The following is a 24460-nucleotide window of genomic DNA, read 5'->3' as shown; positions in this document are numbered from 1 at the left end:
AATCTGGATTCTTGTACCATCACTTTCTGTTTAAATCGTCAGAGGTCATTTTTGCTCAGGTGCAATTAAAATGACATGCAAGAATTGGAAAATGTGCTGCCAATGCACATCTAAGCACCATACTTGGAGGTTTTTTTTTTTATAAGTTTTCTCCCTTTATGCATGACCGAAGAATGACCCTCGACCCTTCCATTCATGTACAAAAGACTCCCCCTGGTGTTTTCTAACTAACAGGTGCAATTTCAAATAAAAGGAAAAAGGGTTGGAAAGTCACTAATGGTATTGTTTTGGAGACACCGCAGCTTTTGGACCTAAATCACCTTTGGCGGCTGGTCGGGGCGGCCCCGGGGAGCGGCGCTCATCCAGGCCGCTAGGCAGCAGCAGCAGCCCGGCCGGCCGGCAGCCCTACGAGCGCTCAGCACCACCGGGAAAAGACGGTTGACGTTGTTACGCCTTGCTAGATGATTGGCGAAGTAAGATGGCGGCGCCAGAGGAACCAGAATTATCTCAGGCGCAGACTGAAAAACTCCTTCAGTTCCAGGTAGACAGTCGTCATTTATCCCTTCCGCTACGGCCGGAGGTATCATTTATCAGCCGGTCAGCGCCGACACCCGGCGGGTTTTTATTCAAAATCACCAGAGGTGTAAAAATCCTTTTTTTTTTTGCAGAGTCAACTCCGATAACGTTACCCGTCAACTTGAGTCAGGAGCTAACGCTAGCAAAGATGGCTAGCACTAGCTTATCTACCTATTAAGTTAGCAGACTTTAAGGGCCATGGGAGCAATTAAATTGTCTACCGTGAGTTAAATGACAACTAAAGACGAACCCGCACAGCATCTTTATAAACTAAACTGCTCACAGCACATCCTTAAAGCGAATGTCGACTTTGAGCAATTTATCGTAGCTAAACCGTGAATACATCTCACGGTTCCCTCACACTTGCTAAGTTGATATTAGCACAGCAATCACGATCGAGCAGCCACTGAAGTTCACACACTTCGCTTTTTAGCTCCGATTAATTTCAAATATTCCGTGGCACCAGGAGTGACGGGACTTCATCCCGTAAATCTGGCCTGCCGCGGATTTCCAAGTGACACTGACTTTAGTAGCCTCAAGTCAATAAACCACTTGGTTATTATATAGCTGGCCCGTTCCTGTGCGATTCCCCCATGGACATCACATTTTTGAGAACAAGCAGATGTTCGGCTTAATCTACACACCAAAATGTGCCTCTCCTAACTAAATGAGAGCTTGACAGATGCAACCGATAGCTCAGAAGCTAATTCTCCTTAAGATAAAGCAAATGTGTTCAATCCGGCCCAGTGAAAGTCTTTTTTGGCTTCATCCTGATTTAATCCCATCTCTTGCAGGACCTCACTGGTTTGGAGTCAATGGACCAATGTCGTCGAACATTAGAACAGCACAATTGGAACATAGAGGTAAATTCAATTTATTTGCATCATGCACGAATGAATATCGAGATGTTTTTTGGTTTATCGAGTGTGATTCCCTTAAATGCACATGTATGTATTCCAGGCAGCAGTGCAAGACAGACTTAATGAGCAGGAGGGAGTGCCCAGTGTGTTTAACCCTCCACCGTCCAGACCACTACAGGTCAATACAGCAGACCATAGAGTTTATAGTTACATCGTCTCAAGGCCACAACCGAGGGTAGGTTTACAGCCAAACATCTCCCCGCTTTTGCAGAAAATCTTTTTTTAAGGTCTCCGCGCTGAACAAATACATTAACATCCTGCTGTTGCAAGGGAAATGTGTATCATTACATATATTGTATTGTATTGTTGTTTAGTTCTGGTTGTATATTTTTCACCCTCACTGTTCCTTGATGTTCCCCATCGCTGTCCCTGATGTTGTCGTTGTCTGTTGTCTATTCATCTGCTGTCTATTTATTCGTGGATGTCTTGCTATCTTCTGTCTTCTGCTTTTCTATTTCTATTTCTATTTCTATTTATATTCATATTTATTTTCCTTTCTTTTTTGGCATAACTGTTACGCTGCTGTGACAAAGGAATTTCCCCTATGTGGATGAATAAAGTTTATCTTATTCTTCAAACTAGTTTGACTACCAAAAGTGCTACGTTGTCACTGCTGTGGTAAAAACATGGTAACTTTGGTGTCCTTTCTCAGTAAAAATCTTGCTCTACTGTGACACACAGGCTCTCAAGATCAGTTTCATAGCTTTAAAAACTCATGAAAATTTAGAGGAATATGGTTATTACCTTGAAAAATCTGGCTGTGGAAGATGACATTGTCTTCTCTGATTTTGATGTAAATCATATTCATTTGCAAATGGAAATTTTGGCAGTGTTGATTTAAGAAAATGTATTCAAAATGTTTTAATTTTCAGAGACTTATCACTTAGTCTGTAAAATAATAACTCATCCTGGAAACCCATAGAATCATTTTTACAATATTTGTTACAGTGTGATTTAGACTGAAGTTGCTACTACAGCGTCACTGAAAATCTCACAATGTTTGCTGGCCCTCAGACAAAAATCTCATATAATACACTGAGTGACTTTTAAATAAATCCTTTGAGTACCATTTCTCCAAGGTTTTATTTTCATCATTTGAAATGTGTTGAAGTAAGACAGTCTAAAGAACCCTGATATTGTAAATTTGTCCCCCATTTCAGCTTTTTTTTCACAATGTTGTTTGTATTTTTCAGGGATTGTTAGGATGGAGTTATTACTTGATAATGCTACCTTTCAGATTGACATATTACACGCTCCTGGACATATTCAGGTAATTCACACTCATTCATTTACGCACTATCGATCATCAGTAAATATTTATTGATGTATACTTTTTTGTTCCTCTCAAGATTTGCCCTGCGGTTCATCAGGCCAGATCCCCGTGGTCGTGTCACAGACCCCGTCGGAGATGTTGTGTCCTTCATTCATAGTTTTGAAGAGAAGTATGGTCACTCGCATCCTGTTTTCTACCAAGGAACATACAGCCAGGTGAGCTTGGAGATATCCACATGTCCTTTCCAGCCCCCCCCCTCCTTTCTTATTTCTACTTTGAGTCATTTAAAATTATATTTTACTCTTTATATTTTTATTTGGACTGTCATTGAAAGGCCTTTAACATTTTCAATTTTGCAAGTGTAGCATCGATCATTGAGTAAAAAAATGGAGCTTTGTTTGTTTTGAGAGTCATGAAGGTACCTAAATGACCCATTTATCTTTCCTAATTCAATTCTTTTATATAAACAACATTCCAAAATTATAGATAGGCTCAAGGTAACATTGTTTTGTTAGGATTTCATTAACCAAGGGCTAAACAGGATGTTGTTGCAGTGGTCAATGGTGTTTTTGTTCTATTTGCCCCACAACATGGCAGAATACATCTGGACATCCTGCCATATTCTTCTCCTTTTCCACTAAAAAGCTGTCCAGGGAAACAACGGCGGATCCCGTCCCCAAAGATGTTGATAGATTTCTGTTTATGAACAAGCAGCAAAGATTTTATGAACAAGCAGCAAAGATTTATGGCTGATATTGAGTGCTAATTTTGTAACCAGAACCAACCTTGGGCCTTTCTGTTCATATGAGATGAGAATTTTTTCTTCAATGGCAAAACACCAACATGGAAATATGAATATTTTCCCCCCAAATCACCCAAGTAATTCAGTGCCTTATTTTCATAGGCGCTGAATGATGCCAAACGGGAGCTCCGCTACCTATTAGTGTATCTTCATGGGGATGACCATCAAGACACCGATGAGTTTTGCCGGTACGTAACACGATTTCATCAAAGTTAGATACGTCACGTCTGTGGTTTCTGTTTCTGTGAGTCAGGCGCTTATAAGCTTTGCCGCGTGTCAGGAAGGCAAACCTTTGTTTGTTAATCCATTTCTTTGTGCTGTCGGTTTCTCTTGTAGCTCCACGTTATGTACAGAAGAGGTCATAACCTTCCTCAACACACGAATGCTTTTCTGGGCCTGCTCAACCAGCAAGCCTGAGGGTTACAGAGGTACGCCAGTTCTTTCAATGAGATATGATCATTGCTTAAAAAAGGAATTTCCAAAATTGGCTAGTTTTGTACAAGCGGTGTTTAGTGCCATCTAATTCTCTTCACCCCTTTTTTTTTTGTTCCCATGGTCAGTGAGTGGGAGCTAAACATATAACGAAACAAGCGTGATTATAATGATACAATGATGACTGCAGTTGTTTTTTTTTGTCTTTTTTTCTTTGGGGTATCGTTTCCAAAACGATAGTAGTAGCAATTACGCATAAAAGTTTGAATCAAGAATCAAGATTTTGAATTGTCATCGTGCAGGCACAGTGACATTTTTGTGATGAGAGCTCCTGGCTCGGAGCTTGTACAGGTTTTTATAAAAATACAAATAGACAGGTTATTTACACAGTGCGTACTTATGTACATGATGCGTTTGGTATGTTTTAGTGTCCCAAGCATTGCGGGAGAACACCTACCCCTTCCTGGCCATGATCATGCTCAAGGACCGCAAGATGACAGTGGTGGGAAGACTGGAGGGTCTCATTCAGCCAGAGGACTTGATCAATCAGCTCATCTTTATCATGGACGCCAATCAAACATATCTGATGTCTGAGCGCCTTGAACGGTATGGGAAATTCACACAGTGAAGACGGTTGGATGTCAAACATCTGTTCAGTGCTGAGAGTTTACGATCTGCACATGAGGAAAAGAGTCATTGCCGTACGGCATAGGATGATAATGGAACAGACTGCCATGTATTACAAATGGACAACTATTTAAATGAAAGCGGTCCTATAAATAGGGATGATGCCATGAAAATCACATTGCAAGCTCTGTTCAGGGGAGTTCATTCCCAAGACTCGGGGGTTCCCTAAGCCTCCTCGGAAAAGGTTACGGCACAGACCGACAGTAAATCAAGCAAAACCAACAATGGAGAACAGCATTAGATAAGTCGTACCTTGACGACGTCAATCAAAAACAGAGGACTAATATTGCATGGTGGCCAATGTCACTGATACGGCACTAAGAGAGGGAGAGGGAGAGTTCCATCAATACCAGTTTAAGGCCAGTGATTGATGGTCTAAGCAGCGCTGGAAGCAAAACAAAGCCTGGTGTTCAGGGCCTGCAGTCACATCCCTGTTAGATCCCTGTCAGATACGCTTTCCCAGTTTAGGCCCGGCGCATTCACAAGCCGCTAATCTTTTGGAGCAGTCAAACACCGAATAGCTCCTAAAGATGGGTGTAAATAGATCTCATTAATATGCCGTCACTGAGCAAACGTGATCCCGGGTCCAAAGCCGGACGTTGTTATTGTTCCTGGTCGTAATTGAAGCTGAAAATAGAGCAGAACAGCCGTCCTGATGCCGCAGGAGGAGCCGTTCTTCACTGGTTGTGGACAAATAGAATTTACATTGACTCTTGATCGTAAATCTGATGATTAGACGATTATTGGTCATGAACTTTATCATTAATATCAACGATACAATTGTTGGTACAGCAATGATCATCACTTTAGTTAGGTTTAGTTTTAAAAGTTATTTTCATACCTGTGTAACAGCAACATTCAAGCTCTGATTCATGGTAATCTACTCACCGTAGGAACCGTTAAGAAGAACGTATGGATCAGAACATGTTCGTGTTAATCTTAAGTTTTTGAAACTCTGGCGCTCGGCTGTAAATATAACAAAAGAAGCCATTTCCCTTTGTTTACGGCCGATCTGAGGTTGGATTTCGTTGAGATTTTCTTTCTTTCTTTTTTTTTCCCTTAGGGAGGAGAGGAGCCAGACCCAAGTGCTAAGACAGCAGCAGGATGAGGCCTACCTGGCCTCGCTCCGCGCTGACCAGGAGAAAGAACGCAAGAAAAGGGAGGAGCAGGAGCAGCGGAGGCAAGAGGAGGAGAAGGTCCGACAGAGCGCCCTTGCAGAGGAGAGGAGACAGCGAGTAAGTGTCATTTGTCAGCTCCCCCTCCTACGGAGGCCCTAATGAAACCGCCAAGTTAATGTCACACTTTCTCGTTAAACTTTACGCTTGCAGAAACTTGAAGAGGAAAAAGAGAGGAAGTCTGAATGTCTCCCCCCGGAGCCACCCACGGACGATCCAGAGAGCGTCAAAATAGTTTTTAAGCTGCCCAACGATACGCGAGTAGAGAGACGATTCCTCTTTGGGCAGTCTCTGACGGTGAGTCCCGCTGTCTGCCGGGGATCTCCGGCGGGAAACTTAACAAAAGTAAAACCATGTAAGGTGTAAGAGCTCAATGGAGAATTCTTTTAATTCAGATGGAAATTGTCAGTAAAGCTGCTCCTTGGTAATGTGGGATCAATCTCGTCATTTCTGTCACGAGCATTGGTCATCATTTTAGTTTATCTTCGCTAACTCTCTACGACGGGATGTAGTTCTTGTCTGCTCAGTCAAAACTCCTGATGCGCAGAAATACGAGCCTTTTATTTACTGTCATTTTCAGACCATTGAACGCACCTGAATAGAAGCCGCGCCCACTAAAGATAAGATAAGATAAGAACAACTTTATTTATCCTGAAGGAAATTGTTGTGCCAGAGTTTCAAGCAAAAACAGTAATAGATAATAGTAGGAAGGAGGGAGAATAAGAAATACAATAAAATATAAATTGTCCAGGTTAAATTTGAAAAAAAAAAAAAAAAAAAAAAAAGCACGTTTCCATTTGTAACGTGAGATATTTACGCCGAAAGATTTTTTAAAAACTTTTAAATTAAATTTGGTATGTATTTAATGTTTAAAAAGATCTTCCATTACCGAGGAGCAGCTTTACCGCCAATGTTTTTTTCCTGTAACACATCTGTTTAAAAATATTAAAAATACGGTAGGCTACCAGGAAAAGTCATTGATCGGCATCTTCATCTTCATCTGGCACTGAAAAGTCTTCGGTGGAATTAAAGAGCCTCAGAATTCCTCCGTCACAAACTTCGTTATTCTCGCTTTGTTGTTGCTCTCAATGTCACACATGCGTTCTGCTGTGTTTATGTGTCATTTCTTTGGTCCGATGTGACCAGGCTTTTGGCGGGACGAAGCTCGTAAGCACGTAACAATCCATAAATTAGCCACGTCGCTGTTTAAGCTGCAGTGTTCAAAGCGTGTGACAAAAAAATGATTGGCTTCCAGTCCAGAAATTACAGTACAGTTTCCCGCAACTGTTGAGTTCCCAGCTAAATCACAGCCTCCAAATAACAGATCAACAAAATGACTAGGATGTGACACGTCGGGTGAGTCCGTGTTGAGAGGCTGCGGGTGTTTCAGTTGCAACCTTGTCGTTCATACTGGGCACTGACTGGCGCTTTGGCTGTGTGACAGTGGGATATGCATGTTAAACCACGCGCTCGGTCACTCACCTGCATTATTTCTGTTTCGCAGGTAATATACGACTTCCTTTTCTCTTTGAAAGAAAGCCCAGAGAAGTTTCAGATTGTTACAAACTTCCCTCGCCGAGTCCTACCCTGCCTTCCGACAGAGGAGCAGCCCAACCCCCCGACACTGAAGGAGGCGGGACTCAGCCGCTCTGAGGTCCTCTTTGTTCAGGATCTTACGGACGATTAAATAATGACATACCTCGTCTATGTGGGAACACATTCTCCTTCAATGCCCACCCACTGCTTCCCTCCCCGCTTTTTTTTTTTTTTAAAAACGGCCATTATTCACCGGGAATCATTGATAAAAGTCCCAACCTGGAAAATTCAAATCATCCAGCATCCAGTTTTTTTTTTTGGTTGTTTACAGGGTTCCCAATAGCCTGGAAAGTCTTGAATTTTATCAAATAAATATTTCTTGAAGTCCTCCTCTGAACTGTTTTCTCTCCATGTGGAAAAAGACATTTGTTTTCCACCCCCTCCCCCCGTTAGCTACCTGTTTGTTCTTGTCCTTCCTCAACAATAAATGTTGCTGCAGTGGACGATTCCTCAAATAAATATACTGAAACAGTAGCTCAGCGACGTGCTAAACCAGAACCATATCCCAAATTAATGTCCGTGGAAAGCATAGTATTTAATACATACTGATACCGACAGGATGCAGGATGGAGACATGAGGTTTTCTATACAGTGTAAATGCCTTGGCTGTGTTTTGTATTGTAACGTCAAAGACTTGATGTTTAAAAGATTTGTCCTTATTCAACACTCCTTTTGCCTTAAGTCTACACACGCTCTCTCCACGGCGACGAAAAAAGGCCGTATGTACACATTTGGGTTTGATTCGTCAAGATCTGTATTCCGTTCGGTGCGGAGAGCAACTGTACAACTTCAGGGAGCGGATTGTGGATTTGGACATTTAGAAAGTGTGGGAACCCTGTTTTTTGAATGAGCCATGACCTGTACATAAGTTAGATATTTAAAAAAAAAAACATTACTAAAAACATTACTGTTCCTTTTTTTTTTTCTTCTGTAAGCCCTTGTGTCATCAAATGACCAAATGCAGGTTCATGATGAAGAGCAGACTGCATCCAGCTCATGAATTTTAAAGAGGTTTTCCATGCGGCTTCATCAGACACAGCACCGGGGTGCACCTGTGGTTACGTAGAACTGCCTGCTTTTGCCTGTAACATTTAAATGGGCTATTGTAAAGATGTAATTTCCCTATTATATATTAAAAAAACATTTTAAAAATGTGAGTGGATTGAGAATGTGCCACACCAATGCCCCGCTGCGGCGACCACATATTTAAAGCCCGCCATCCTCTGGCCATCCATGTAAAAGGATGGGGCGTCAAATCTGCACATCTGTGAAGGAATCCTGATTTTTTAGGCGTTAAATCAGTTGAAACTTCTCTGCTTATATAACCATAGGTTAACCTCGTGTTGTTTTATGTTTGAAATTTTCACTCCTTACCTAACTAAACGTCCTTTGGGTTTCTTTATACATTTCAAGGAAAAAAGAAATCTAATTCCGTCTTGAATTTGTAGTCATTCTTAATTTTCAATGCTTTTTTTTTTCGCAGAAATTCCTCATGTTGTATAATGTTCAAAACTTTCACTCATTACTTTACTTAATGTCCCCTGGGTTTCTTTATACATTTCAAGGAAGAAAAAAAAATCATTTTTTTTTCTTGAATTTGTAGTCATTCTTAATTTTCAACGCTTTTTGTTTTACTCTTGCTTTCTTTGCTGATTATGTTTTTATATTTGTCACTTCTTAATAATTCCCTTTTTATTGGTCTTACAACAACCCATGGCAGCTTTAAATGCATATTTCAAATGTTCTGTCACCTGGGAAGTGGTGACTTATTGACTGAAACCCTGAAGAGGCGGCGTTTCCTGTCTGATGGCGAGCAGGACATGGTATATGAAGCGTGTATGAAAATAACCTCGCCGCTGTGCAAAGAGACCACAGTGAGTGGTATACATCATACATTTATTAGTGAACAACCCTCTCCAATCAGCCACAACGATAAAAAAAAATATGATTGCACTACTTGGTAAAGCATAACTAGCAACTTTCATTTAAAAAAAGTACAAATCTTAAAAATTTCATACAGTATACAGGTGTATATATAATACACAGACTAGTTATGTTAAATGCTACAAACAATATGATTCCAATGGAATGAAAAATTATAACATTAAGAACCATTTCCTATATGTAATATATATTAGTTGTTTTCTTCCCCTCCCTCCCCTTCCCCCGTACAAACATGGAAAAAAAAATGAGGTAACTGTAAATGTGCAAGTACCAAAGCAAAACATCTGCCTAACACGGGACACATGACCCTGGCTCTGTCGACGGGCGGGCAGTCCGGTGTTCAGGCAGGGGCCCCGAGAGGCCAGGGAGAGTAAGAACAGTAAACCACTATCCCACCAAAAAGGAAAAGAAAACGAGAAAGGAAGAGGAGAAGATTAATGGCATCTATGCAGCAATCAATCACAAATCCTAAATAAGTTTTAGCTGCTTATTGGAACACGTTTTTCGCACCACACAAGCTGTGAGATTATTCAATAACTTAACGGAAAGACTACAAGACTCTATTCTCAGTTGTCTTAAAAAATATGAAAAAAAAAGAGGAAAAAGAAACATCGCCTCATTACCTAAGCCTTCGTGGGAGGTTGTTTTTATTCGTTAGGGCGGCTGGATATCATCAATTTTAATATTTAATCCAAAAATAATAGTGCTAATATTAACATGAATCTTTATGTGAACAATACATTTTAAGATATTGATACACAGAGCAAGAACCTGATAGGCAGGTACAGTATTACACTGGAATAAGGATGACAACACTTGTATTTTTTAATCCCTTAAACTATAATGACTCTCACTGGGTATTAGTATAACATGCTTTAAGAATACATGGGATCCATGACAGACTATTGCATTCACGCAAGTTGAGTTTCCATACCTAAAAGCAGAACATCTAGCACCATTTCACTATGGCTTTTGATAAACTACAGTAGTTTCAGAGCATGTAATTTTCAGTCGTTAGGGCAATAACAGTAAGACAATGTATGTAAGAATTTCTGGATTCAAGACCAGCGTTATTTTTTTTTCTCTTCTTCCTATAAAATGAAGTTAGCGCAATAAAATCTTGTAGTCATTCAGTTCTATTACAAATATGTGCAGTACAATGCATGGCAGTTATCAGCTGAGCGTTATGATCCAAACCTCCAGAACCCAAAGCCAACTAGAGCTAAAAATCAGTTGGGATCTGGTTGACAAGCATGCATATTGTGCACCGTTAAATAGGTCGCCGCCCGATTTTGAAGAAATCCTCCGTTATAACACACTTGTTTTTAAAATGATTTTTTTTCCATTTCTTTTTTTTTTTTCTTCTCTAAATCATGCAAAACACCTCTGAAGTAGATTTGGGAGTGAGTTAGGTAGGATAGTGTGCGCCGCGGCACAATTTGAAAAATGGGACACGACGGCTATGTCCGAACATAGTCTGAGTACAGGAACAGAAGTCAAACAGGTTTGAATAATACACTTGTAATGAGCTGCAGTGTACATCGCCTCTTTTCAGTGAATAATATATTTACTGATTTTTTTTTTCGTCTTGCATGCCTGTCTTTAAATGGTGTAATACCTACTATTTCAGACAAAACAGAATATTATAATTGACTACATAACTCATTCATGGTCAGCGGAAGACGACCAACTTAAATTCAGATATACCCTTTTCATGGCATCCTTTCCACTTGAAATGGACGGCTGTCCTTTATTTTTATATACTGAGAGGCCCTGAGTGATTCTTTTTTTTTTCTTTTTAAACTTACAATATATGCCAGCAACTAGATATGTACACATAGGTTAATTCTGAAAGCTGTGGGTTTAACTCATTAAATGGCTTCTTCTTTTTTTTTCTCTTAAAGGTGGCACACATGTCAAAGACTCACATTCACTTAAGACACAAAAGTAAAGAAATAAAAGGCAACATCCCTTTACACATTGAAGCAAAGGTTACAACTGCCTGTTAGTGCTTACTGGGGGAAGATGTTAAGAGACGAGAGAAGTTCATTTGTTTGCTCTTTTCTATCGCTCCCCAAATGTATCCTCTTTTTTTTTTGTCTTCTTTCATTTTTTTTTTTTTTTTTGTTGTAAAAGTGTGAACGCAAGCAGGGGAACGGGAGTCTAACAGTGTTCTAACACCGCCGAACACGCCAGCTCGGACATTTCGACCCTGTCTTCGTCACTTTGGGATACGAGAGAGCCGGCGCGACTCGGAGCGTCACCAGTGACTTCTACAAGGGGTGGAGGGGGGGTCAACATTCTTTTGTCTTTAAATGTTTATCTAAAGCATTCACACTGTAGCTGTACATAAAGTCGCTCTTTTACAACACCGGCCTAAGACAATGACCTGACCAAGATACCAGAATATAACACATACCGTACACGGACATTGTTAGTGCTCCGACTGTTTCCTTCAATGTATCTTCTTTAGATGGGAAAACAAACAAACGAAACAAAACAAAACAACAAAGAACTAAAAAAAAAAGGTAAGTTTCTTTTTAACAAGTGAAAATGACACAGTATTTTCAGGATTAGTAGGTTTGTGCTTGTCAAGGTCATTAGAAGGCAGATCTGAAATCTTGAAAAGTAGGCTTTATCTGTATACTGGATTTGGCTCACAAAGAAATCGACAGCCCGGTCTCTCTGGAGGAGGACGTAAATGTTCATTGGAACCTCGATACTTTCTGCACGGGTCTCCGGCGCCCAGCGATGTCGGCGGAGCTTCCCCCGCTCCCGAGAGCGGTCGGGGTGGGACCGCGCGCTCGTTCGCCTCTCGCACTGCTTTCTAACCGAGCAAGCACTTGTTTTATTTTTTTTTTCTTTCTTTGTCTCTTCTTAAATTTGAAAATTTTGGTGGTGATGCTTGATTAAAATATTGCTAGTCTGAATCAACAGTTCATGCAAATCCTAGCATGCTGCCCTGTATCCAGTGGTTACACAATGCATTGGCTCTGTGAACAGGATAAACACACACACGCACACACACACGCGCACGCACGCACGCACACACACACGTTTTGCCAGAGGAACAATGCTGATGTGGAGGATGGATGTAGCACTTGTGCAGTTATGCCAGACGACCTTGAAAAGATGCAGTCCATTAATCCCGGGCTGCCTTTTTTTTCTCTTTCTTTCTTTTTTTTTCCTCTCTTTTTTTTTTTTTTTTTTTTAAAGGTCTGTGTTCCAGAGTGGATTTTTCTGGGAAAGCAGAAACGCCCACAGTTGCGTTTCCCCATCGCTTGCAGTCCATCACTTCAGGCTCAACAGAATTCGCATTTGACCACAGCAACTCACGCGTTCACGATAGCATTTGCAAATCGAAAAAACAACAAAGGGCTAAAAACTTCAAATGAATGAGAGATTATTGCAGAACATACAATTTCGAACGAGTCAGTTTGCCCAACACCTACACGAACATGCATCTATGATGGCCAGGTGTCGCATCCAAACACAGATACCCATGTTGAAGTACTCCTATTTATTGTCTGCTAATTGCACAAGGTGTCCAGCCCATCATCCTCCAGACTCACCTATTCCAATGCAGGATTCCCCTTATTAAACGCCTCAACCAAATCCACTTAATAAAAATTAAACCCTGTAAACAAAAGCAGCAAATAATTCATCGTAGGGAAAAATCTTTGGAATCTGCAACAAGGGGGCAGAGAAAGAATCACCTGGCGAGCCCAGCACTCTGGCAACAAGCTGCAAACGGCAGTGGGTTTCATGAAACTCGGACAAATGAAGCACAGCAGAGGTACAGCAGGCTCCAGTAACAATCCTGGATTGCTTATTATTTAGGAAGTGGCAGGAGAAGTGGGTCGGTAAGCTGTATTTACTGGACGACGCGGGTCAGGTGGCAAGTGTCCCCGGCTTCGGGACGAGCTCTGGTGTGTGCAGGTTTCCAGTTCGGCACTCAGAGACTTTTCTCACTCCGCCTCTCGGTGGACGTCCGACGCGTCGGCTCGGCAAATAGGACAAGTGCGATTGGTCTGGGGGCGGAAGAGCGGCAACGTGAGCTTCGAAAGCAACGGCGGAGAACGCGGGGAAATGATTCTTCGAGACGGCGTCGACGTACCTTCAACCATTTATCCACACACTTGGCGTGGAATTCGTGGTTACATGGTAATACCCGAAGTAGCTGCCTACACTCAAAGTCACTAAAGCACACGACACACCTGAGGAGGAGGAGGAGGCAGAGAGTTACGACACCGGCCGTTCACGGAGCGTGAAAGGACTGGAGAGGGAGAGGCTCACAGCGTTTGTTCAGACAGATGGTTCTCTGAGTTGAATCTGTAGGACGGAAGCTGTTCTATATCAGCCTTTGTTAGTCCACGTGGCTTCGCTTCCCCCAATCTTTCTGCCAGATTCAGCAACGCCTACAGCGGGAAGAAGACAAGGGTCTGCGGTTTAACGCTCTGCCTCACAGGAAGGCGTTTCAAATAAATCTCTGGACTCGTGCGGTTTTATCACCGGCTATTTCGCTTCAATTTCAGGTATCCTGCAAAAATAAAATTCGTCTATTTCGACATGTGCGCTTTAGCGCAAGCGCGTAAAACCGGTTACGGGAGGATGGAGAACAAAAATCACACGGATGGAAGCATCACATGATGGCGCCAGAGGCACGCTGACGGCGAGAGCGCCGGTCTCGGGTTTCAGCGCAAATCTCAAAGGTTAACAAAGGGACAGCTTTTGATGAACGACCGGGTTCAGGCAGGAATCTCGACATCTTTGGATATCAAACATGTCCCGGCTTTTTTCAAGGGAATATGTCGAGATGTGAGCCGGGCCTGAGCGACGGGTTCTCCAGAAAGCTAGAAACAGGGTTGACCAACTAGTTGGAAACACTTCCTGATATAACCGGGTAATCATTCAATAACACCACCAAGATAAAACAAAATCAAGGCGCTCTTTTGAAAACAAGAGAACGAGCGTAGAATAGAATTTTCTGGCACAAAGATTCGTTCCAGGGCAGATGGAGCCCCGTCATTGGAGCTCTATAAATCATGTACATTAAACAAACTCGACGCTTCGTTGACTATTTCTTGCTCCACATGTGGATTTCTCTTTATTGTGAAAGACTGTGCATTTAGAAACTAAAGGCATTAACAAAAAAAAAAAAAAAGCAAAAAGATTTTTTCCAACTGACCTCATAGTTCTCCATTTCCACATCATCTACATCCAGGTCCAGACTGATGGTCGGCCCCACTGCTGTTGGAGGCACAGGAAGCATCGACCTGAGCCGAGAGAGGAGGAACCATCAAATCACAAAGTCACTCATGACTTTGAGCAGACGCTCCGCAAATATCAACCGACAACTTTAACTCCAGTCTCAGCGGTTTCTCTTCATTGTGATAATATAAAGTCTTGTGATTGAACTCGAAAAGCCAAGTCAGCTTTTTTTGTCAATTTCTCTGCATGTACTGGACATACGGAGGAATCGAGAAGATGCTCAAACAATCCCACGGTGACGTGAAATCAATACAATAATAAGAAACCTGATACAATGATTTGATTCTTAACTGTCTTGATGCCACAATCTGCACCTTTCAGTTTATACATTCATCACTTTTCCATATGTTGTCCATCTTGTCTGTACTTGGTATATAATTCTAAATGATAATTTAACGTTTTTTTCAACAGGTACAGTGTTTCTCTGTGCAACTGCCACTATTTTACTATGCAGGGTCTGTTGGTTTGTTGCGCTTCTGCCGCACTTGTATTCTCAGATTTGAGATCAACAGAATACCGAGTATCAATCTATCACCGAGTAAATACTAGCAATATTATGGTTGCACAAATTGGCAACGTCTCCGAAGCCGGGCCGTGCGTGTACTTACAGGAAGTAAGGGAGGAAGCCTGGGTAGTAGGATGGAGGGGGCGGAGGCGGGGGAAGTGGTTGCTGCAACCGGTATCTCTGTCCGTTTACTCGCCGGGGCAGCATGTGGGGATATGGCTGGGGAGAGAGAGGAGGCAGCAAGATAAAGATAGACGGAATAATCCTGGCAGAGAAGTCAGCGTGGAAAAAAGAGAAAGCATTGTTTTTTTTTTAATCTATAATATAAAGATTTGACCAATATAAGGGATATACAAATGAAACGTGAATTATGAGAATCACAACACATTTGTCAAGATATGTGACAAGGACAATGGTAAGCGTAAGTCCTGGAAAAGCAAACTAATCACTTCCCTTCCACTGGAAAAGTTAAGTTATACCGCTGCCTTGTTGACACTGTAACCACAGTTGTTGCAATGCACCTCGACTAAACAGCCACAAACACAAGAGCGAGGTCCAAACGAGAACACAACACTTTGCTGCAGCATAAAGACGATTACATCTTGGGTTTCTGTGAAGCACCGCTTATTCATGAAATAAAGACCTACAACTGCAAATAACTGCTGATTTTCAAAATAATCAAGAGGAGCTGAGGGACGTCACACTGTAACCACTGGGCGGGATGAATTTCTAGAGGATGTTTCACATCTTGTGCATATGAAGAAATGATGTGAGCTGCGTGCAACCAGAGGAAATCCAGCCTCGGAGTGACACATTGCAAAGGAACACCTCTCACCAATGGCTTCAAGAATGAGTGGCATTTGGCTCTCAAGGACTGTCTTGCTCTGCGGGTTCGTGTCGGGGCCACAGCTTTCTTTTTAGCTGACCCATTTGTTTTACCGTTGTTGCCTAAACATGCTGCAGTTTTTCACCCTTCCGCAGAGAAGGCTATGGACACTTCAGATCCAGAGCAGATACGTGACCTTAAGAAGTTGCGGAAGTTTGAAAAGTCAAACTTAGCGAGTAAAACACTCATCCTCAACTTTGCAGTGTTTTTTTTTGGAAACTAAAAGGAATTAGATTTTCATTTTTAATATACATTACGTTTATGGTTACTTATTGTTCCTTTCAACAGTTTGCCATAAATCTTATGTCACATTTCATCAAATAAAATGAAGTTTGAATGAAATGAGCATGGACTTTAAGGGTTAAGTGTAACTTGCGGTTTGGCAATGGCTCTGATGATCGATAATGTGGAGTAACTTGTAGGTAAAACCCGTGTCCCCAAAGTACCATTCAGGGGCCATTGGAAAAAGAATTAATTGTCAGATTACAGCAGAGGGAGCGGCCTTCAACTATCCATTTAAGATCAACAACAGTGACGCTGCTTTACGCTGGGGATACCGGCTCAACTCGGAAGTGGTCCGTTGAGGACAGAGCTTGGTGTCCTTTTAGAGCAAACTTTTGCTTGAGTGCATCCAACGTCACAAATGAGGGCAGAGAAAAATCGCTTTACATGTCAAGGTGGACTTCAGGTGTGCAGTTTAACAGATATGATGTGCTTTAGTGGTAGAAAAGAGGCAGTCTTACCACTCCAAAGGGAAGCTCTTGATGCAGCGGCTCTTGAGGAAGATACTGTAGGGGCAGAGAGGGAGGCAGCGCTGGTGGGTGATGAGAGGGAGGGTAGGAGAAGGACCCTAATGGGTGCTGGTCCCCTCTTAGGTCAACTTCATTCTCTATCCTCTGCAGAGGCTGAAAGACGGAAAGAGGTTAACGATGAGACACGTGTCTGGACAATAGCAAGCCAGCGAACAGACTTTTGTTTTCATTGATAAGGATTCAAGATGTGGCCTACTGACCATGCGCGGGTGCTGAGGCTGTAAAGGGACAAACTGGCTCAAAGGAGAAAGGTGTGGAGGCTGGTGGGGGGGTACAGATGGAGTTGGATGCAGTACAAAATGTTCGCTGGAGATCAGGGGTGGAAAGGCTTGATAAGACACTGGCATGTGCTGCATCGTACATGTCTGTATAAGCTGAGGGGGACAAAAGCACAGACAAGGGCATTTATTTAAGTTAGACCGTTGTCTTTGGCGGGTAGCATCTGCCCCGAGCACCGCAAACCTCTTCTCCGGGAATTTTATCAGCATAATTAAAGCTTGTTGTAGCCGAGTGGTGACCATCAATGAAACGATGACATTGAACCACAGCACTGACATCACTCCCACAACACTACATTTGCTGATGAAATAGCTGCCGAACACATTTCCTGCAATGTCAGACATTATTCTTAAGTCTATTCAACTCCACAACACAACAAACTAGCGTGGATTCACAAGTTATGCTACTTTACAGTTTAGAGTAAACAACAATTGGTCGGAATTTCTTTTCTTTTTTTTTTTTCTTAAAACATGAACAGTGACGGACTGCATGGCTGGTATGGTGTGCTGCATGGATGCCACTGACATTTTGGGCTCTTCCTTTTCAAACTCACAGGAGGAGGAAGGCAGCAGAGCAGAGAGAGCTGTCCGCTGAACATTACCGAGCATGCTGGGAGCTGCTGAGTGTTGCACCCTGGGAGGGGCTGCCCGGTGTGGATGGGAAATCCATGGGTCGTCACCGTCGTAATAGTGTAGGATATCGGAACGGATCCCTGGTGCATCTTTGTAGGGGTTAAAGGGGGAGGGCGGTTAGTTGAAAGTTTGCCTAAAACAGGGACCTATCTACAAAACGGACCCCATAACAACTGAAATAGCTCTCATATAAATGTACCGCTTGATTAACAGTTTATTTCACTAATGTTTTAGCAAGCTGTTATTTACCTGGTCATGCAGATCCACCATGATGGGGCTCTGCTGAGGCAGGTGGGCAGCAGGGTGAAGCATGCGTGGTGGTGTGCTGGTGTGGCTGTATTGTCTGGAGTCATCTAAAGGAACCTGTTGTTGATGTTGGGAGAAAAGCAGATGATGGAAATTCTCATCCTGGACCAGGGAAGTGTGCAGTGCAGGTCTGTCGCGTCTACCCCACTGGCGTCTCACTGGTGGGCTGAAAGATCATAAAAATACACGTTTGAACATGAAACACAAGTTTTCGGTTTACTTATTGCATTTCATCCGTGTTTACTTGCAATTTACATCACTTGCACGAAAAAAAAAACAAAACAGGAAATATGCAGACTTGGCTTAGAACAAGCCTATTGTTGCTCTTAATGTTGAACTTCATTGTTACGTAACCATTTACGGTTCATATATGGTCATTTTAACATGATTTCAAATCTCAGATGATCTCCTAGCCACTAGGAAAGCGACAGGGTCCACCTGCACATTCAGGGATCAGAACTTCTTTGACAACTGCTGCGTGTTTTTTTTTTCAGTTTTGTGCAGCGATATGAAGCACTGACTAGTTAAGTCAGGTATAAGCTATTTTCTCTTGGTGATGTTTTGCACGTCGGCAGAAATATGAAAGCGACAATTAAATATGTTGCATCAGGTGTGAATTAAGGATGAACGTTAAAATTTCTCCTAGTTTTAAAGAGATCACATGTCATTTAGATTGATTTGGGCAGGGGAACATGGAAGCAACAGTGTGTTTGGCAGTCATTACCATTCCCAATGACTAGAGAAAACCCCACTTATTGTTATTGTCAATAAACATCACAATTTGTCTATTCACAGCCAATATTGCGAAAAAATAAGAACCACCCAGTCTTACACTAGATGGTAAAATTACAACATATTTGTTTACAATATCAGCTGGGTCTCTAATCTGTCAAATATCCCAATTCAAGCAACTTGTGCAAACAGGACTGTCCGTGTCTCAATAATTAGGAACGCTCTCGTTGTGTATCATTACAAGCGCCGGCAATGTTTTAAATGATTAAACACACAAGAAGCAAAAGGCATTACAAGTAAGGCAATGTGGGGCCAGAATTTTTTTTTAGAGGAGCTCAAGTTTCCCTAACTTTAAATTATAGACTACAAATCTTAAAAGTTATCAGACGGGGGAAATGTCTTTGGTAAGCAGGGAGGGTTTTTACCTTCTCCTGATGTGCACTGGAGCGTTGCAGGGCTCTCCAAGGACCCTTCTTGGGTTTAAGGGGGCTGTTGCTGGCAGCCTATTTACTGCTATTTCCCATGGTCGCATTGGTGACGTCGTGCAAACGAGTCACACTCTGGGAAAAGAAACTGTACAGTGGAGGCACTTGTATGTTGCCTCTGATTGTCTGAACCCTGTGAAAACACACCAGGGTAAAGATTAGGAATCCTACATCGAATACAGCACACAACTGAAGAATCACAATTATTGAATCTACCTCATAATTTTGAGGTAGACACCAATAGTTTGAGCACCAAAGCATGACTGGGTTACGGATGAGAACTTCTCTGAGTTGACAATGGTTCATAATTTTGAAGGAAAAGAAGATGGAAAACATTTAAGCAGTCAGACAGTGTTTACTTATTTAAGTACTACCCAAGATGAAATTAGAAACATTTACAGGCTTAGCTGTACTTCCTCCACCTGTGCGTGGATATAATGTGGGACATTTGGATTTTGCATCCTTTCGCACTTGTTTGCTCACCCTGTGAAAGTGAATGCTATTGTAGGGGTTCTCTTTTACACATCAACCGCCATTTCAACCTCAACTTTTCTCTCACTTGGCCTAAAACTCAAAGTGCCTTGGATGAGAGTAGACCATCCATTTGCACGGAATCCCTCTGGAACCGTTTGACATAACAACTGTACTTTGCTGTTGTAACGATGAGTACATTTTACAAAGCACCCTGCTTCGTCTGCAACAGGTGTTAAATTATACTGATCACTGTGGATGTGTGCAATCTCAAATGCAGCGGCTCGTCCCGAGTGTGCCTCGTTGACCTTCATGTAATGCTCGTTTCTATTAAGGCTACAAAATGTAAAATAGTATTCTATCAAGTTAAGCTCAAAGCGATCGTGTATACTTCAATACTGCGATAATAAGTGTGTATAATCGGAGGAAACAGCGGGAATAGGGGTCGCTGTGGCCTGCCTGAACAAAAACATGGAAAGCCATGTGCTCTTAAGACAAAGCAACAACAAAAGATGCGTTAGGCGAGCGGGACGGCTTCCATTCGACCCCAGAGTCCAGCCCGCCGTTACATTGCCCCTTGTTAACCTCAAACACAGCCCGCGACCTTCAAATGATGATATTGTGTGAAGTTATCACACGGATACCCGGTGTTTTCTTCTGCAAAGCGGGGAGAAAAAAAAAATCGACGCCCGCAGTTAACGGAGCATGGCTAACTTTAGCCGACAAGCTAACGCTTTGTCCAGCGTCGTGAAGCTCCACATAGGGTGGGGGGGAGCTAGCGGCGGTTCCCCGGCCAAACATCGACGTTAGCACCGCGAGTTAAACACAAAGAGCAGCCCGTTAGTGAGTTAGCTGATAAAAGAAGAAGTGCTTACTTTCGTTGCTAGTTTGCTCGCCCGTCGACAACAACGCGCGACGGCAGGTGTTTTGCGGTTCCCGAAATGTTGCGCCCCATCCGGTTCCCCTTGCCCCCCTTCGCCGCCCGGTCCCGGCTAACCTTACCTGGCTAACAGGTGACAACCGTTTCTCCCCGCATATGTATCCGACAAAGTCCCGGATGGGGCTGCTAGTCGCTAGCTAATGTTAGCCAGCTAACATAGCTCCCTAGCCGCTGCGTATAGATTCCGTGCTCCACAGAGGTGAAAAAAAAATCCCCGAAACTTTTCTACTCCTCGATGGCAGTGTTTATTCTTATTTTTTATCCGAACGGTAAACACAAACTAGCCGAGCGGAGAGGCGAAGTCGTTGAGGAAGACAAGGAAACATTCGTTGGCGCGGGTATGTTTCTTGAAATGCATTGTTGTGGTGAAGCCACGCCCCCTCCGCGGCCGAGCAGCCAATCAGCGTGCAGAAAAACACAGACAGTCGCCATCCAGACAGACTTCGGTGTGTCAACACAAGCAGCAAACAAGACGCTCACTCTATACCTGTTACGTTTCCCTCCACTTTCTGGCGATCTTACGCTCAAATCTAACATCTAATATATGTTTTGGAGATAATGCATGAGCCGTTTGATGGAAACGAAGCATGCACATGAATGCATGCTGTTATTTAGACTTTTTTGATGGAGAACATGGAGGGCATCGTTGCACGGTGCAGCTATTGACACTTATAAATAAAGTCATAGTAACTACGGTGTAATGGAAGTGCAACCCTGATTCTGGGTATGTTTCAAATAGCTTTGAGATTTCCAAGTGAGGTGGCACATTTCAAGCCAGAAAGCCTCGAAACAATTTCTGTTTAATAACTACTCATTAATAACTATTGTCAACCCCCACGTGTTTTTTTTCCAGTAACCTTTACCCATTCATTTAAAAGCCACTGTGCCGGATCCCCCTCCCCTTCTCACTGGAGGCCGTGGTGTCCTACTGAAGATACACCGCCGGTTATGTAATATTGAGCTTGCACGACCAAGCGAGCGAACGTCTATCACCAGCAATTTGCAGAAATGTCATGTAGATACAGTGCAGTCTCCTATTTGCGGGGTCATCCAGCCGTGTGTCCTTACATGTATTTATCTACCAACATTTTGCTGCCAGGCCCACTTTGTCCAGTACGAGGTTATAAATGCTATAAATCGCCTGATTAAAAATGCTTCCGCGCGAAGCTGCGGATGATTTCCAGCTGTTCCCCGTCCAAACCCACCGGATGCATTTCCCACTTTGCTGCAAATGAAACGGAGCGGAAGCGGAGAGAGCGGGCTTTGCAACATAAATGTAAACATTACAACATCGCTCTCGGTAGCAACAAAACAAGGAGGGGCTGGAGCCAGATGACGAGCCGCAGCCGTCTCACCGTCCCCCGCGAACACCCCGCGAAAACAACCCCACGGCGTCCGATCGTGCAAAAGCATCCTGCAGAGCCGCGGCGTGGATACCTGATTGTTAAAATGCAAACATCTGATGGCCGGATTTCGCTCCCTTGTTGTGTTCACATCTCGTCAGGCTAAGTGCTGCATCCTGTGGTCAGCTGTTCCGGTGGAACATTCCGTGGGTTCCACCACTGCCGGAAAGAAGGTGCTACGAACGGGGTCGCGTCCCGAGAGCTCAGTGCTCGTCCCACGGACGGGGTTTCACGGCGTAGCGGCGCTTGCACAAAACCCACTCCTCGCCATTTTGGCGGGTTTGGAAAGGGGGATCCCGCCGCTTGTCGGTTTTGGTTTTGCGCAATTCGCCGTCGCACCCCCGCCGGTGCAGGTTGACGGAGCAGGGAGCGGGCGCCATGTTTACCGTAATGCACGGAAAAGTTCACGGTCGGCGGGGGATTAAAAAAAAAAAAAAAAAGATAAAAAAAATTAAATAAAAGTGAGCAAAAGTTGTTTTTTTTAAATATTTTTTTATTAAACATAAATAGTACAAACAAATATACTTATGTACAAATAAACATGGCAAGGTAGAACTGAATGTCAATGAAACAACCGGGGATGAGGAAGCAAAGGATATAAAGGACATTCGTTCTGTATGTATTCAGAAGTTAACAGTGTTAACGGTTCGTGAGAAATGTATAATGCATAGATGAAAAAGAAAGTAAAAGAAAATGATTAAATAAATAGATAGACATATAAAATTAAAAAGAAAGGGGAAAAAAACTTGCAAGGGGAATTTAACATGTATTTAACTTGGTGGTTCACAAGGAATCTCAGACATCAAACTGTAAATTTTTTGGTTTTTGGATTTTTCCATACGTTTTAAGGATTTTTTTATTTAATTCAAAATCGTTGATAAAGAACGTAAAATTTGGGGAACATTTTTGCATTCTGTTTTTGTGAATGAAGAACTTGGCCAGGCCTAAAATAACATCGACACATAGTTCATCTCTTTTGTTGCTTAAAATTAAACCAAATGTTATGTCATCTCTTGAGAAGGAAACTGGTGACGATGGAAAAAAAAGTGAGCAAAAGTGTTCGTGCGTGTGCGTGTCCGTGCACGCGTGCGAGAAAAATCAAGATATCCCCGGAATGTTACGATTAACATTGATGACATGACACCATCTGTGAATCATGATCACTCCTTATCAGGAGTTTAAGAGTTCAGAATTCAATAGTTTTATTGTCATTACAGGGAGTGCAATGAAATTTAGAGACAGCAGCTTTCAGTGGAACAGACAGAACAAAACAGATAAAAGCAAACTTAAAAAGCAGCTCAAAGCACAACAATACAATGATAGCAGCATCTCTGGGTTAGACAGCAAAAAATAAGACCAAAAATATATAAAATACATAAATAGCATCTGGATGAATAAATAGATAAATTTGTAGAAAGAAAAAAGTAAAAGAAGTGAAATGTGGAAACAAAGGTTTATTGGTTTATTTTACTGCACTTTAATGTTAGATTCAAGTGTTCGGGGTTGTGCCGAATTTAGTAGGTTAAAAACTTTTTTTCAATCTTTGTTTTTGCCCTGATTGTCCTGAAAAATGAATTTTATTGTGATTTTCTTCCTTTTCTTCTTCCTTTCTTTCTTCATCTATACCACTTATCCTGCACCCAGGGTTCAGCTCTCAGGTTCAGTGGAATCAAAAACAGACCAAAACAACCTTAATAAGCAGGACAAAGCACAACAAAAGCGGAATCTCTGGGTTAGTGATATGACAGAAAAAAATAAGACCAAAAATATATAAATAACATCTAGAAGAATAAATAGATAATGTCGAAAGAAAAAAAGTAAAAACGTAGAAAGTGGAAAAAAGGGTTTATTGTACTGCACTTTATGTGAGATTCAAGTGTTCGGGGTTGTGCCGAATTTAATGGGATAAAAACTGTTTTTTGCCTTGATTGTCCTAAAAAAAAGGGATTTTATTGCAATGTTCTCTTTCTTTCTTTATCTATACCACTTATCCTGCACTCAGGGTCCAGATCTTAGACCTGCAACTGTTCACCCTCTCATACACTTGTCAAATAGAGACTCTTTCATTTTTAGTTACATGGAGATATAGAATTATTCATCCTTTCATTCACATGTCATATAGATCAGTGTTTCCCAACCGCTGTGCCGCGGCACATTAGTGTGCCGTGAGAGATCATCAGGTGTGCCGTGGAAAAATGCCCACTTTCACCTGATTGGTCCGAAAATTATACAAATAATGTGTCTTCCTATGTCTATGTGGGCAGCGTGCCCGTTCCATGGCAATGTGTGGTGAATTAACCTGTGCATCTGTGTATCAGAGTGATTAGTGGCGC

At 42.3% G+C, this 24460-nt stretch overlaps 2 protein-coding genes across 6 annotated transcripts; one reads left to right on the top strand and one right to left on the bottom strand.

Annotated features, from left to right (window-relative positions):
- The first annotated feature begins 465 nt into the window (after nt 1-465).
- On the top strand, nt 466-8613 carry faf2 (Fas associated factor family member 2). Its single transcript, XM_086178556.1, has 11 exons — nt 466-541; nt 1371-1439; nt 1537-1671; nt 2690-2766; nt 2846-2984; nt 3674-3759; nt 3908-3999; nt 4432-4609; nt 5754-5925; nt 6019-6162; nt 7370-8613. Exons 1-11 carry the CDS (start codon nt 479-481, stop codon nt 7550-7552), a joined length of 1338 nt encoding a protein of 445 aa, XP_086034682.1. The 5' UTR covers nt 466-478; the 3' UTR covers nt 7553-8613.
- Nucleotides 8614-9340: 727 nt separating this feature from the next.
- rnf44 (ring finger protein 44) lies at nt 9341-22523 on the bottom strand. Of its 5 annotated transcripts, none has more exons than XM_086178560.1 (11): nt 22162-22523; nt 19254-19446; nt 18040-18262; nt 17760-17879; nt 17080-17253; nt 16811-16972; nt 15285-15400; nt 14594-14681; nt 13702-13823; nt 13523-13622; nt 9341-13436 (listed from the first exon to the last, which is right to left on the bottom strand). In XM_086178560.1, the coding sequence occupies exons 2-11, from the start codon at nt 19358-19360 to the stop codon at nt 13374-13376; spliced, it is 1275 nt and encodes a 424-aa protein (XP_086034686.1). In that variant the 5' UTR covers nt 19361-19446; nt 22162-22523; the 3' UTR covers nt 9341-13373. The 5 variants fall into 5 exon arrangements, with proteins under 5 accessions (XP_086034686.1, XP_086034683.1, XP_086034684.1 ...); XM_086178557.1 differs by having other exon boundaries at nt 17712-17879; nt 22162-22487; XM_086178558.1 differs by lacking the exon at nt 22162-22523 and adding an exon at nt 20787-21083 and having other exon boundaries at nt 17712-17879.
- Nucleotides 22524-24460: the final 1937 nt, after the last annotated feature.

The sequence above is a fragment of the Fistularia commersonii genome, chromosome 31 (assembly GCF_037954325.1).
Source record: "Fistularia commersonii isolate RoL2024-O1a breed Wild chromosome 31, RoL_Fcom_v1.0, whole genome shotgun sequence".
NCBI lineage: Eukaryota > Metazoa > Chordata > Actinopteri > Syngnathiformes > Fistulariidae > Fistularia > Fistularia commersonii.
This window is presented reverse-complemented; position numbering and strand designations above follow the sequence as displayed.